The following is a 14,671-nucleotide window of genomic DNA, read 5'->3' as shown; positions in this document are numbered from 1 at the left end:
ATTTTTTGTAAAACAGAAAATAAATTCCTTCAGATTCTACAAAGTGGCCTGACATATGCCTGTTTAGTCCAAGCAACAATCTATTACTGACATGTATTTTGAGGAAATCTGAGATAGGAAAGCCATCTATATTTCCAAGTTATCACCAATTACGCTCCCAAGCAGCCTAATTCTAAAACTCCACTATTTCAGAACCACTCAAATAACATCTCTAATTACATACCCACACTTCAAAGTTTATCTTTACCTTAAAGACCTGTTCTTCCATGATTCTGAGCACTATAAATGAGGATTTTGAAAATGTTCTGATTTTCCAGAGGTATTAGGTTTGTATCTAACAGCCAAAGGGGAAAACTTGATTAAAAAAAAAAAAAAACTCTAAATGGCTAAATTTAGTTAGAATTCAGTAAAGTGGAATTAAATAAACCATCTAGTCAAAGCTATGGTTTTTCCAGTAGTCATGTATGGATGTGAGAGTTGGACTATAAAGAAAGCTGAGTGCCGAAGAATTGATACTTTTGAACTGTGGTGTTGGAGAAGACTCTTAAGAGTCCATCTCTTGGACTGCAAGGAGATCCAACCAGTCCATCCTAAAGGAAATCAGTCCTGAATATTCACTGGAAGGACTGATGCTGAAGCTGATGCTCCAATACTTTGGCCACCTGATAGGAAGAACTGACTCATTAGAAAAGACCCTGATGCTGGCAAAGATTGAAGGCGGGAGGAAAAGGGGACGACAGAGGATGAGATGGTTGGATGGCATCACTGACTCGATGGATGCGAGTTTGAATAAGCTCTGAGAGTTGGTGATGGACAGGGAAGCTTGGCGTGCTGCAGTCCATGGGGACACAAAGAGTTGGACACTACTGAGTGACTGTACTGGAATAAACTGGATGATTTGAAATATTTGTTACAGTCATAAAAATATTTATGTGTGTTCACAATACTTTCACCTTATTAGAAATCAGCATGCCACATTTTTAATGGGTTTAACTTTTGAAAACTGACTTTATATTTTTCCTCTGCCTCTTTAAAAAATAAGCTATTTGTGATGAGGGCTACTTACTAGCAGAGGCAATAAAAAGGACAATTAAAAAATATAGATAATAAATATGTATTACTTAATAGTCTTGGAAAGGTACTATATAAGGTCTGCAAAGATAAGTAATTAATAACAATTTCAAGAAACATACCTTTATTATTTACCTGTGCAGCATTCAAGAAGGGAAAAAGCTATAGCTCAAACAAAAGCTCAACTGGGTTATTTCAGATTCGATTTCCTTCCCTTTTTAAAGATAACGAGGACAGAAGTTTTCTGATACCACAGAAAATGTCACAAGAGAGGGTCAAGTTTGCTGAACTGCCTCCTTCCTTAGTGAAGCCTATCCTGACCTCCCTATCAGGATATCATTTTGCAACTGTACCCTTCCAGATCCCTCTTACTATGTTCAACCCTCCCCCATCATAGCTCTTCATTTTTCTAACTTAATTAGTTAATAACTAACGTAATTAGTTAAGGCTTCTTTTTTTATTCTGCCGCCACCCCTGACACACATTAAAGTGTGAACTCCATGGGGGCAGGGATTTTTGCTTTGTACTGTGATGTAGCCTGAACCCTCACAATTGGGTCTAACAAATGGTAGGTCCTTAACAAAAAATTACTGAGTGATTAAATGAGTATACATAACAGAAAAGAGCAAAAAGTATAAAACTGTGCCACTTAAAAGATCAATTCTCCAGATCAGATAGAGAACATTCCTGAATAATGGTTAAACATCCCACCACTTAAGGTTACTCAGCTCACATTTCCCTTAAAGACCCTACCTGCCTGAGTGCGTTCCTATGGCCACCACTGTGCCACTTGGATGAAAATCTGCACAGTGTCCTGGTTCCTAGAAGAGAGACAGACAGCTGTTGGGGAGTACATGAGAAAGTCTCCCTAGATCTATGGGAAGAGTGGCAAAACATTTGAAAATAACTTGTTTCACATAAACATGGAATCTCAATCAACTTTACTACAGCCAATGGGAATACCACATGGACATAAGAGGAAAAAGAATTTCAGAGCAGGAAGGGGACATGCTGGCAGAGTGGTAAGGGGAAAGGACCACCAGCTTGCAGCTAGGCAGTGGAACAATAATAAGGTAACAACAAACATTTGTACAGTTCTTTAGAGTCTGCAAAGAACGTGTATACACCTTTTAGGCTAGAAAAGGTGAATATCTGGGTGGGGGAGGGAGAAAATACAGTAAGAGACCAACTCAAAAAGAAGACAGTAGATCCGTTAGTGAGCAGTACTTACTGAACCCAACTGCCCCACCACCAGCGGCCCAAACATTTCTGTAACAATTAACGCTCCATAAAGATGTGAAATATTCTTGATTTTTACTACTGAACCTGACACAAAAGTTGAGCTTCTATCCTGTTAACTTGCTTCTTTGGAGTGGGTTCATGATGTACTTTGTAACTAAACACTCTCCCCCTTATCCCTTCCTCTTTACTGAACTATAGCAATAAACTTGGTTTTAACCAATACTGAGTCCTTTTTGCTTTGCTGCTACCAACTGCCAGTTTGGGGAGTTTCTGTGGGAAAATTATAATCACATTTTGCTTTACTCACATCTAGAAGCCTGGTCCATTCCAGTCTGTGTTCTACTGAGTTCCACATGCACACCTGTCTGTCCTGAGCACAAGTCAAGAGCAAGTCTTTGAAGGGATGTGTGGCAAGACCCCAAAGCTCATCTGTATGACCCTGAAAAAGAAACATACCCATAGTTATAAGAAATAAAGGGTATCATCAAAATATTCAGTTAATGGTTAAAATCAGACAGCTTACCTGTACTTCTATTTGGAAGCCATCATTAAATGTTCCTCGTAAAATAAAGTTTCGTGATGTGCCGACCAAAAATTGATCTGCCTTTCCTTCTGCTACAGCTCTGATTGTTCCATACTGATCAGGAACCTAAAAAATAATTTATAAAGTCACCATACACATAATTCAATGCATTAATCAACCTGAAGACTGAAGTTATAGCTGTACACAATTATGTGGTAATAAATGACAGAATTTCAAATTTGAAAGTACAAGGTAATTTTATGTTAATAAATTATTTATTCAAACATTTATATTTTATACACAGAAGTTATAATGGATTATCAACATTCTTTGCTTCAATTTTAAATTCACATTTTATATGATTTCAAGAGTTAAGGATTATGAGTAAGGGATAAAGGAATAAGTTCTGAGAGACTACATGAAGACTGTGGCTTGATTTTGTTACTTATTGGTTATATTATTTTGGGTAAGCCATTTAGGCTGAGACAAATTTCTTTATCTATAATATGGGGATATATCTTCTTGGAAATAAAATCCAAGAGCAGTACGTCAGAATTCTCTTTTTAAGAGATTTTGTCTGCAAAGCATGTTATAAATGGAAAAAGCTGAGAGTAAATTCAAAGTTAAAGTTACCAACAAATAGAAGCATTATTGAACTGTGAGATTTGCCTTTGCTCTGACAATCAGTGATCTAAAACACTATTCTAAACCATTTCATTTCTTGAGATCTCAATTCAACTTTCACTGAACACATAAAACCTGTTAGGTTTTATGCATATACTTCATTTATACCATGAAGCTGACATATACAGAGATATAATCAGCAATTATTATTAAGCCCATCATTTAAAAGATTATTTTTGAGTTTTAAAATTAAGCTGGTCATCTTGTATACCATGGAGTAGAATATAATATTTGATAAATGTCTGGCAAATTTTAAGTTTATATGGTTATGTGGTTATTTTGGGGTCACTAAAAAATAATGTCAGAAATAAGTAAGCAAGTTAACTATTCTGCCCATTTTTCTTATTCTTTCAAATTATTTGGCTTAGTGAATAGTCCTTTTTTTCCTGGTTTATTTCAAGGGAATGAAATGACAAGAATGTATTCCAAATTTTCCAGAAAAGTGTAAGTTATCTTAATGTGGGACAAAAGACATGAGTTTATAGAGGGTTTAACATTTTAAAATGTTTATGTTCTATTTTCATCCTTACCTCTATTTCTCTTTCAGGATTCAGATCATGATCCCACAGAATTATTTTTCTGTCTTTCCCACCTCCAGTTAATAACATCCCATTTCTCATCTGACAAAGTGTGAACACACTGCCATCATGAGCTTTGATTTGTTTGCTGATCTGATAAACACCTAACAAAATGAGGGGTAAAACAGAAACACTAGTCATAACATTTTCCATCAGATTTTAGTGTCTTTTTGGGAAAAAACTTTAGCAGAACTACAGAGTAAATAATCAAAAGTTCTCATGACTCAACGATCAAAAATCTATTTCCAGCCAATTTTTCTGCAAGGCAGATATCAAAGCTTAATACAATATTTGGCATTCATGCCAATATTTAGTTACTCTGAAAATAATTCAAAATATATTCTTACAAAAAGGTAGGCTAAAGTAGTGACAATTCCACAGACAAGAGGGGATATATTAGCCTCAGAACTTTACTATCTCTTACAATCATCTCATTCAACAGTTAAGGTAGATATTACTCCTCTAATTTTATAACTAAGCACATAGGTATAGAACTGGCTTAACCAATACCACATGGTTAGCTAGTGACAAAGCTGTGACAGGAACTCAAGTCTCTTATATTCAGTGTTCCTTTAAGTTTGCAAAAGAGCCTTCACTTCCTCCTGGGGCAACAGGCATAATGTTTAACATTTAACCACTGCTGACCCACAGGCCTTCTGCTCTGCCAAGGATAACCCCTTTTATTTGCTGAGATACTGGGGAAGGTGTGGGGCAGAAGAGGCACTGGTGGCTTGGAGCAGTGGCTTTTGACCAAGCAGAGAAGTATTTTAAAAACTGACAGCTATACCAGTGTGAAAGCTGAACGATGACCCAGGTTTCTGGTATGCTCTCAGCACTTTCACAAGTACCCAGGAAGGAACAAGGCAGGCATAAAAATATAATCAAAGCCTCTTTCTTAAGAGTGAAGATAACAGAGTTTGGTACTCAAGCCCTTTTCCTTGGTATTCATGATGCCTTACTCAGAGAAGCTCTTCCCAGAGATAAGGGAGCTCAGCCTGCTGCTCTGTGATGACCTAGGGGGTAAGAAGGGGCATGGGCTGGGAGGGAGGCTCAAGAGGGAAGAGATAAATGTATACTTATTGCTGATTCATGATGTTGTACGGCAGAAGCCAACACAACATTGTAAAGCAAGTATCCTCCAATTAAAAAAATTTAAAATAAATGAATAAATAGAAAGCAGGGGCAGCTTGTATGCAATGTGCAAAACAAAATTTATTTTAAATACTCTGTTTAAAACAAAAAAAAAACACAGTAAAAGCTTTTTGGAAGATGGTATCTTGCAGACTAATTACTAGGTTCATAATGACCAGGTAGAGCCTGGTTTAAACATGACCAGTCAGTCAATAAAATACACCCTAGATTCCCCTTGGGGGGGGAAAAAATTAAATTTAAAAACTATTCAGTGGGGGAAATGGATGAAGGTGGTTAAAGGTACAAAGTTCCAGCTATAAGTTCTGAGAATTTAATGTATAATATGGTGACTACAGTTAACAATAGAGTATCATATATTTGAAGATGCTAAGACAGTACATCTTAAAAGTTCTCAGCACAAGAGAAAAATCTCTAACTATGTGAAGTGATGGATGTTAACTTATTGTGGCAATCATTTTGCAAGATAAACATACAGCAAATCAACTTATTGTATACCTTATACAAAGTTATGTGTCAATTATACCTCAACAAACTGGAAAAAACTGTTCATTTTCTAATAAAATTGCTCATCAGCTGACAAACGGAAAAACAAAATTGGTATTATTCAGTGACAAAAAGGAATAAGGTACTAATACATGAAATAACATGGATGAACCTAAAAACATTAAGATGCAACTCAAAGAAGCTGTTCACAAAAGACAAAATATTTTATGATTCCATTTACATGAACTGTCCGACAGGCAAATCCAAAGAAGGCAAGCGGTTGCTAGTGACTGAGGAGAGAGAGGAATGGGAAGGGACTGCTAACGGGCACAGTGTTTCATTTTGAGGTGATAAAAATATTTTGAAGTTAGACAGCGGTGATAATTACACAACTCTGAATATATTAAACATCACTGAATTGTACATTTTAAAATGATAAAATTTTATGGTATGTGAAGTATCATCTCAGAGAAGATGTTAACTGAGATTGCTCATTTACCATTTGAGCTGTCATTATATTGTTAATATTAACTAAAATGTGTAGGGCTTTGGTATCTTAAAAAAAATTATGCTATAGTTGACTCTCAGTATTTCTCAGTGTGAGGCAGCTAGTGGCATAAATAACTTAATAGATAGGTATCTCTGGCAAGGGGAAAGGAAAGGGCCTGCAAGCTTTGGAGTAGACCTTTCCTGATTCAGCAGAGCTGGGAGCAGAGCTCCAACAAACTTGCTATTCAGGTCAACTGCCTCGGCTCACATCAACATTCATCACCTAAAAATACTTTAAACACTGAACAACACAACTGTGTCCAGTAGGATATCCAGCCAATTATCTATCATGGCCCTGATGTGATCAAGAAAGAAAGAACATCTGAGAGATGTGAACTTTCTGAGAGTATTGCTGGCTTTATTTGGGCAGTTAAAAGTTGGGGGTGAGGGGTGAGAGGGAGCGTGAGCTTATTTTTCTCACACATGGTCAAATTAACAAAAGTAGTCTGAGAGTACCATGTAAGAAATTATAAAATGCAGGGGTGTGTTTTACAACTCTCCATCAGAAAGCAGGGAAGTGAAATACAGCTTTTCTATTTTTAATTCAGTCTTCCCTACTTCTAAACATTACAAATACCTTGTTAAACACTTAAGATCTTCCTAGAAAGACAGAATCATAGAAAATGGAGAAACTGAAGAACAAATGCTTCATCAAGAATAAAAATACTCTACTTTAGATAGTATTTACCTACAAAGTAATTTATAGTCTAAGATTTCCTTCTCATGGGCCTATATTTCTGACATTCTAATTTAAGCCAAATAATGTTTGAAATACCTGCCAAGAAAAATAATTATCCTTGTATTTAAAAACCTACTGTACCTCCAGGCATAATCATGGCCAAGTCTATCCAAGCTTAACTGCAAATCCCCCCTTTATTCTCAACTCTAACAGAAACAAGGTTTCCATAAAAAGCAAGTTTATCTAGACTGCCAAATAAAGACTGTTTGGAGGGCTTTCTGTGCCTGTTTAAGTACAGAATCAAATGTCAGGGAGACTTTGAAATTTATGTTATATTCTTGTGTGTGTACTAAGTCATGTCCGACTCTTTGTGATCCCATGGACTGTAGATCGCCAGCCTCCTCTGGTCCATGGGATTTCCCAGGCAAGAATACTGGAGTTGGGTTGGAGAATTCATAGGAGAACTCAACTGGAGAAGGTCATAGCAGAGACATTACTTTGCCAACAAAGGTCTGTCTAGTCAAGGCTAAGGTTTTTCCTGTGGTCATGTATGGATGTGAGAGTTGGACTGTGAAGAAGGCTGAGCGCCAAAGAACTGATGCTTTTGAACTGTGGTATTGGAGAACACTCTTGAGAGTCCCTTGGACTGCAAGGAGATCCAACCAGTCCATTCTGAAAGAGATCAGCCCTGGGTGTTCTCTGGAAGGAATGATGCTAAAGCTGAAACTCCAGTACTTTGGCCACCTCATGCGAAGAACTGACTCACTGGAAAAGACTGTGATGCTGGGAGGGACTGGGGGCAAGAGGAGAAGGGGACGACAGAGGATGAGATGGCTGGATGGCATCACTGACTCGATGGGAAGTGAGTCTGAGTGAACTCTGGGAGTTGGTGATGGACACGGAGGCCTGGCGTGCTGCGATTCATGGGGTAGCAAAGAGTAGGACATGACTGAGTGACTGATCTGATCTATTTCTTGAGGGGATCTTCTCGACCCAGGGACTGAACCCACATCTGCACTGGCAGGCGGACTCTTTACCACTGACCCACCTGGGAATCCCGTTATATTCTCAGCAACGTGCAAATGTACACATGTTGATATTTGGTGAAATGGTGTTTCTAAGTTCCTTTAAGGAACTTGGTAAAGATTTAAGAATAATGAACATTTTAAGGGGGGTACAGATACTTTCAACCTCCCCCTCAACTTAAAGAATCTTGAAATTTTTTCGTAAAAGAAAAACTCTGAACTATTTCATATATATAGGAAACAACAAATACCTTGTACCCACGTAAGAAACAGAAAATACTGAAATAACGTAAGTGTCCACAGATGGATGAATGGATACAGAAGACGTGGTGTACACACAATGGATTAAAAAGATAGAAATCCTGCCATATGCAACATGAATGGATCTTGAGGACATTAAGCTAAGTGTAAGAAGTCAGAGAAAGACAAATACTATGAGATCTCACTTACATGTAGAATCTAAGAAAAAAAAGAATTCACGGAAAGAGAACAGACTGGTGGTGGTCAGAGGTGCGGGTGGGGGTAGAAGAAATGTGTGAAGGCAGTCAAAAGGTATCAACTGTGAAATTTAATGCAGAGCATGGGGACTATATACTATAATGTATATTTGAAAGTTGCTAAGGGAGCACTCCTTGGAAGGAAAGTTCTGACCAACCTAGATAGCATATTCAAAAGCAGAGACATTACTTTGCCAACAAAGGTCCATCTAGTCAAGGCTATGGTTTTTCCTGTGGTCATGTATGGAAGTGAAAGTTGGACTGTGAAGAAAGCCGAGCGCCGAAGAATTGATGCTTTTGAACTGTGGTGTTGGAGGAGACTCTTAAGAGTCCCTTGGACTGCAAGGAGATCCAACCAGTCCATTTTGAAGGAGATCAGTCCGGGGTGTTCTTTGGAAGGAATGATGCTAAAGCTGAAACTCCAGTACTTTGGCCACCTCATGTGAAGAATTGACTCACTGGAAAAGACTCTGATGCTGGGAGGGATTGGGGGCAGGAGGAGAAGGGGACGACAGAGGATGAGATGGTTGGATGGCATCACTGACTCGATGGACGTGAGTTTGAGTGAACTCTGAGAGTTGGTGATGGACAGGGAGGCCTGGCGTGCTGCAATTCATGGGGTGGCAAAGAGTCGGACACGACTGAGTGACTGAACTGAACTGAAGGGAGCAGATCTTAGAAGTTCTCATCCCAAGAAAAAAAAATTGTAACTGTGAGGTGATGCATGTAAACTTATTTCGGTAATCATTCTGCAGTACATACAAGTATCAAGTCATTATAGACAAGGTTACATATTAAAAACTATATATATTAAGCTAGACAAGGTTATATATGAAAATATTATAAAACTGGAAAAACAGGAAACAGAAAATACTAATTACTTTGAAGATTCCCCTTAATTTACATTTAAGATAAGGAAAAAGTGGTTTGGAAGCAAGAGAGCTCCTTATGAGGCATAAAACACAGTTTTTGTTTGTCTCCTATTCACTAAAATAAAAGAATTAGCTGTGAAATTATACTTCTGCAATTCCCAAATGTCCCTTTATTAGATGCAATTATGACAGTATATTGAAATTTTGGTTGATAAAGACTGCCATGGGTACAGAAATATCTTATCAGGGAATATGTAAACTGGATCAATCTATTAAAATTTGGGGCAAGAATTTAGAAATGGAAACTATGAACGTCTGTTCCAATCCACTCTTACACATTTATTTTACTAAACTCACCAAATCCTTTCCAGCCTTACTTACATAATGGAAAACTCCATATATAAAGGAAGAAACCAAATTCTCAGCAAGTTCGCCCATAATAGGGTCAGTCACATAGCAAATTTCATGTGCCCAGCAGCTTACAAGATTAGATTTTCTGTTTTCTGTTTATGCCTACGCAGATTTTCTCTGCACATTTCATGTGTCCAGCAGCTTACAAGATTAGATTTTCTGTTTTCTGTTTATGCCTACGCAGATTTTCTCTGCACAAAGGGTAAGGCACCAGTTTTTCAGACAAAAACAAAAATAGAAACAATTTGGAACCTTTACCAGCCCCTGCACACTAAGGCCAATGAAGGGTGCATTTATATCCAAACTACTCAGAGAGGTAGGGTAATGTATGTCAACAATTTAAGTCATGGTTTTGATAATATTTTGATAATATAATACTGCTCCTGACATTCCCGATACTGAAAATGTATGCCTAGGAAAGAGAAGAGAGTAGGAAGAAAAAGAAAAGAGAGTGGGGAGGATTACTGATAATACTACTCTTCTCTCTTTTTTCTTAAGGATCCTCAATCCAGAGCTTCTGGGTCAGTGAACACATGGAGACTTGGAGAGAGTGTTATTTCCGGAGGGGGCATGGAGGTTCTGGACAGGTCCTTTCCCCAGGCCTTGTCCTAATCACCTTTTCCATCTGACTGTTCTTGAGTTATCTCCTTTCATAGTAACTGGTGATCTACTTTGTAGCAATGGCTACAGCGCTCGCCAGGTTCCAGTACTGGAACGAATTTACTGTCTATCTGCCATGATGCCTCAACTGCACATATGGTCACTTGCTCGCACTAAGGATGATGGTGGAAGATCATCAAACTGAAATGAGAGAACTCATTTCAATTGCTAGCTCTGAAGGCTCTCAGCTAATTAATAGATGTCTTCAATTGTTGGTTTTTATGTATGGAAAGGGCTTCCCTTATGGCTCAGCTGGTAAAGAATCCGCCTGCAATGCGGGAGACCTGGGTTTGATCCCTGGGTTGGAAAGATCCCTTGGAGAAGGGAACGGCTATCCACCACAGTATTCTGGTCTGGAGAATGTCCATGGGGTCGCAAAGAGTTGGACATGACTGAGCAACTTTCACTTTCACACATGGAAAAGGGGTGTGAAGTGGAAGACAGTAATGTCACAAATATAAAAAAACAAATCCTCGGGGGAAATGTCTCAGGAACCTCAGGCTGGTTCCGCATAACCTCCTTTTTCTTTCTCCCTCTCCGTTTTGTTTGTGGAGCTCAGAAACTGACAGGCTTATTTTTTTTTTCTCTCCTGCTGCTGCTGCTGCTGCTGCTGCTAAGTTGCTTCAGTTGTGCCTGACTCTGTGCGACCCCATAGACCTACTGCTACTAATAAAGAATCTCTACTTCCAATCCACTGACTTTAGAACAAGTTCTCTAATTTTCTCTCATAACCTTCTACCTTGAAGGAAGTATTCTATATGGTTCTATGGATACTGTTTCAGTTTTATTGTCCTTAAACAGTAAGGATAAATAGGGTTGAATAAATGCTATTTTTTTCAATTTAATTTTTATTTTGGAGTATAGTTGATAGAAAATGTTGTGTTAGTTTCAGGTGTAAAGCAAAGTGATTCAGTTACACAATATCCATTCTTTTACAGATTCTTTTCCTGTAAAGGTTATTACAGAATACTGAATAGAGTTCCCTGGGCTATACAATAGGGTGTTGTTGATTATCTATTTTATATATATTAGTGTGTATGTGAAAAAAGGCTATTTTCAATGCCTTTCCTCTGATTTCTTCATGTACCACAGAAAAGGGCAAAGTGGACCTTATATTAGAGCACAAATGAGACTTGAGAATAAAATATATCTGTATTTTTGAGGAAAATTAATTTGAGGTAATGCTGAATGAATTCCAAGGCCTACTACTGGGGGTGGGAACAGGAGGTGTAGTGAGAAAAAGAAAAAGAAGAAAGAGACTAGCTATGAATTTATTCTTTTTTTCTTTCTGCTCCCGTTTTACCATATGGCCATGCACAATGCTCTCACAGATACCTCCAGACTCAGTCCAGGGGAGAATGAATCCTGTAGTCTGTTGCTATGTTGGGAAAAGGAGATGAGAAAGGGAGAAAATGTACCACAAATGTAGTAATCGGGACTATCTTTCTATATTACAAATAACTATGTTATCCAACAGCTGTTAAGGTACTTGGCAAATATCATATTGCATCGCTTATATGTGGAATCTACAAAAAGGTATAAAATAACTTATCTACACACAGAATAGAGTTATGGATGCAGAAAACAAACTGACGGCTGCTAAGGGGTAAGAATAGCAAGGAGCGATAAGAACGCCTTCCTCACTGATTACTGCAAATAGAGGAAAACAACAGAATGGGAAAGACTAGAGATCTCTTCAAGAAAATTAGAGATACCAAGGGAACATTTCATGCAAAGATGGGCTCAATAAAGGGCAGAAATGGTATGGATCTAACAGAAGCAGAAGATACTAAGAAGAGGTGGCAAGAATACACAGAACTGTACAAAAAAGATTTCCACAACCCAGATAATCACGATGGTGTGATCACCGACCTAGAGCCAGACATCCTGGAATGTGAAGTCAAGTGGGCCTTAGAAAACATCACTATGAACAAAGCTAGTGGAGGTGATGGAATTCCAGTAGAGCTATTTCAAATCCTGAAAGATGATGCTGTGAAAGTGCTGCCCTCAACATGCCAGCAAATTTGGAAAACTCAGCAGTGGCCACAGGACTGGAAAAGGTCAGTTTTCATTCCAATCCCAAAGAAAGGCAATGCCAAAGAATGCTCAAACTACCACACAATTGCACTCATCTCACACACTAGTAAAGTAATGCTCAAAATTCTCCAAACCAGGCTTTAGCAATATATGAATAGTGAACTTACAGATGCTCAAGCTGGTTTTAGAAAAGGCAGAGGAACCAGAGTTCAAATTGCTAATATCTGCTGGATCATCGAAAAAGCAAGAGAATTCCAGAAACACATCTATTTCTGCTTTACTGACTATGCCGAAGCCTTTGACTGTGTGGATCACAATAAACTGTGGAAAATTCTGAAAGAGATGGGAATACCAGATCACCTGACCTGCCTCTTGAGAAACCTATATGCAGGTCAGGAAGCAACAGTCAGAACTGGATGTGGGACAACAAACAGACTGGTTCCAAATTGGGAAAGGAGTATGTCAAGGCTGTATATTGTCACCCTGCTTATTTAACTTATATGCAGAGTACATCATGAGAAACGTGGGGCTGGAAGAAGCACAAGCTGGAATCAAGATTGCTGGGAGAAATCTCAATAACCTCAGATATGCAGATGACACCACCGTTATGGCAGAAAGTGAAGAGTAACTAAAGAGTCTCTTGATGAAAGTGAAGAGGAGAGTGAAAAAGTTGGCTTAAAGCTCAACATTCAGAAAATGAATCACTTCATGGGAAATAGATGGGAAACAGTGGAAACAGCATCAGACTTTATTTTTTTGGGCTCCAAAATCACTGCAGATGGTGATTGCAGCCATGAAGTTAAAAGACACTTATTCCTTGGAAGGAAAGTTATGACCAACCTAGATAGCATATTAAAAAGCAGAGACATTACTTGACCAACAAAGGTCCATCTAGTCAAAGCTATGTTTTTTCCAGTAGTCACGTATGGGTGTGAGTCGGACTATAAAGAAAGCTGAGTGCCGAAGAACTGATGCTTTTGAACTGTGGTGTTGGAGAAGACTCTCGAGAGTCCCCTGGACTGCAAGGAGATCCAACCAGTCCATCCTAAAGGAAATCAGTCCTGAATGTTCACTGGAAGGACTGATGTTGAAGCTCAAACTCTAATACTTTGGCCACCTGATGCGAAGAGCTGACTCATTTGAAAAGACCCTGATGCTGGGAAAGATTGAGGGCAGGAGAAGAAGGGGATGACATAGGATGAGATGGTTGGATGGCATCACCGACTCAATAGACACGAGTCTGGGTAAACTCCGAGAGTTAGTGATGAACAGAAGGGTTTGGTGTGCTGTGGTCTGTGGGGTCGCAAAGAGTAGGACACGACTGAGCAACTGAACTGATTTGAGGGGGTAAGGAGGAGAAGGGATTAAATTGGGAGACTGGGACTAACACATACATACTACTATATATAAAACGGGTAACTAAAAAGCACGTACTGTATAGCACAGGGAACTCCACTCAGTACTCTGTAATGGCCTCTATAAGGAAAGAATCTAAAAAAGAGTGTATATAAGTATACCTATAACTGATTTACTTTGCAATCCACCTGAAACCAATACAACATTGTAAATCAACTATTCTTCAATAAAAATTTTCAAAAATTAAAAAAAAAAAAAAGAAAGGAAAAGGTCCTTGGGCCCATCCTTTTTTAAGTGGATAAGGACAATTTTAATGACTATTTAGAAAATGATACCGCTAAATTTTGTAGGTCTTCAGTTTTAGTATTTTAATAAATCTAATATCCACAAGCAGGTCTAAGGTTTCAGCTGGATCCCGACTCCAACAAGTAGAATTCTGAAGTGATGGAGTCTGATTCCATGATGTATACTACTGTTTGCTAGTTCCAGTAGTATATGTACACTACTGTATACTGTATTACATGATGTATACTATTCTTATATTACCCATTTAAAAATAACTTCAAGCTTTTAACAGAGAGCAATGTTAATTCTGCATGACCTCTATCATTTAGCCACGTAAGATACTAGTTTTCCAAAGCTCCAGTTTCAGAATAAATGTACAGTATCACTCTTTTTGAAGGATAATCTTTCTTCTGATGTCCAATCCAGTTATTCCCATCTCTCTTAAGAGTTTTCATCTTTTTTCCACCACAATACTCATTTTACTTTCAGGTTTAGTCAACCTTAAAAAGACTATTGATTCGAGTAACTCTACTTTTCATTCCATTTTCAATTGGGATTCTCAAAAGT

General features: G+C 38.2%; 1 protein-coding gene across 7 annotated transcripts in view; it reads right to left on the bottom strand.

The window, feature by feature from the left end:
* Window positions 1–14,671, bottom strand: part of EML4 (EMAP like 4) — a 154,720-nt gene that overhangs the window by 22,511 nt on the left and 117,538 nt on the right. For all 7 annotated transcript variants that reach the window (XM_019970058.2, XM_070798554.1, XM_070798555.1 and 4 more), the window contains 4 exons: window positions 4,051–4,202; window positions 2,837–2,962; window positions 2,621–2,752; window positions 1,825–1,892 (listed from right to left, as the gene is read on the bottom strand). In XM_019970058.2, the coding sequence (XP_019825617.1) occupies window positions 1,825–1,892; window positions 2,621–2,752; window positions 2,837–2,962; window positions 4,051–4,202 (478 nt within the window). The remainder of the gene's footprint in view (window positions 1–1,824; window positions 1,893–2,620; window positions 2,753–2,836; window positions 2,963–4,050; window positions 4,203–14,671) is intronic.

The sequence above is a fragment of the Bos indicus genome, chromosome 11 (assembly GCF_029378745.1).
Source record: "Bos indicus isolate NIAB-ARS_2022 breed Sahiwal x Tharparkar chromosome 11, NIAB-ARS_B.indTharparkar_mat_pri_1.0, whole genome shotgun sequence".
Lineage (NCBI taxonomy): Eukaryota > Metazoa > Chordata > Mammalia > Artiodactyla > Bovidae > Bos > Bos indicus.
Note: the sequence above shows the minus strand (reverse complement) of the source record. Positions and strands in the feature narration are given on the sequence as shown.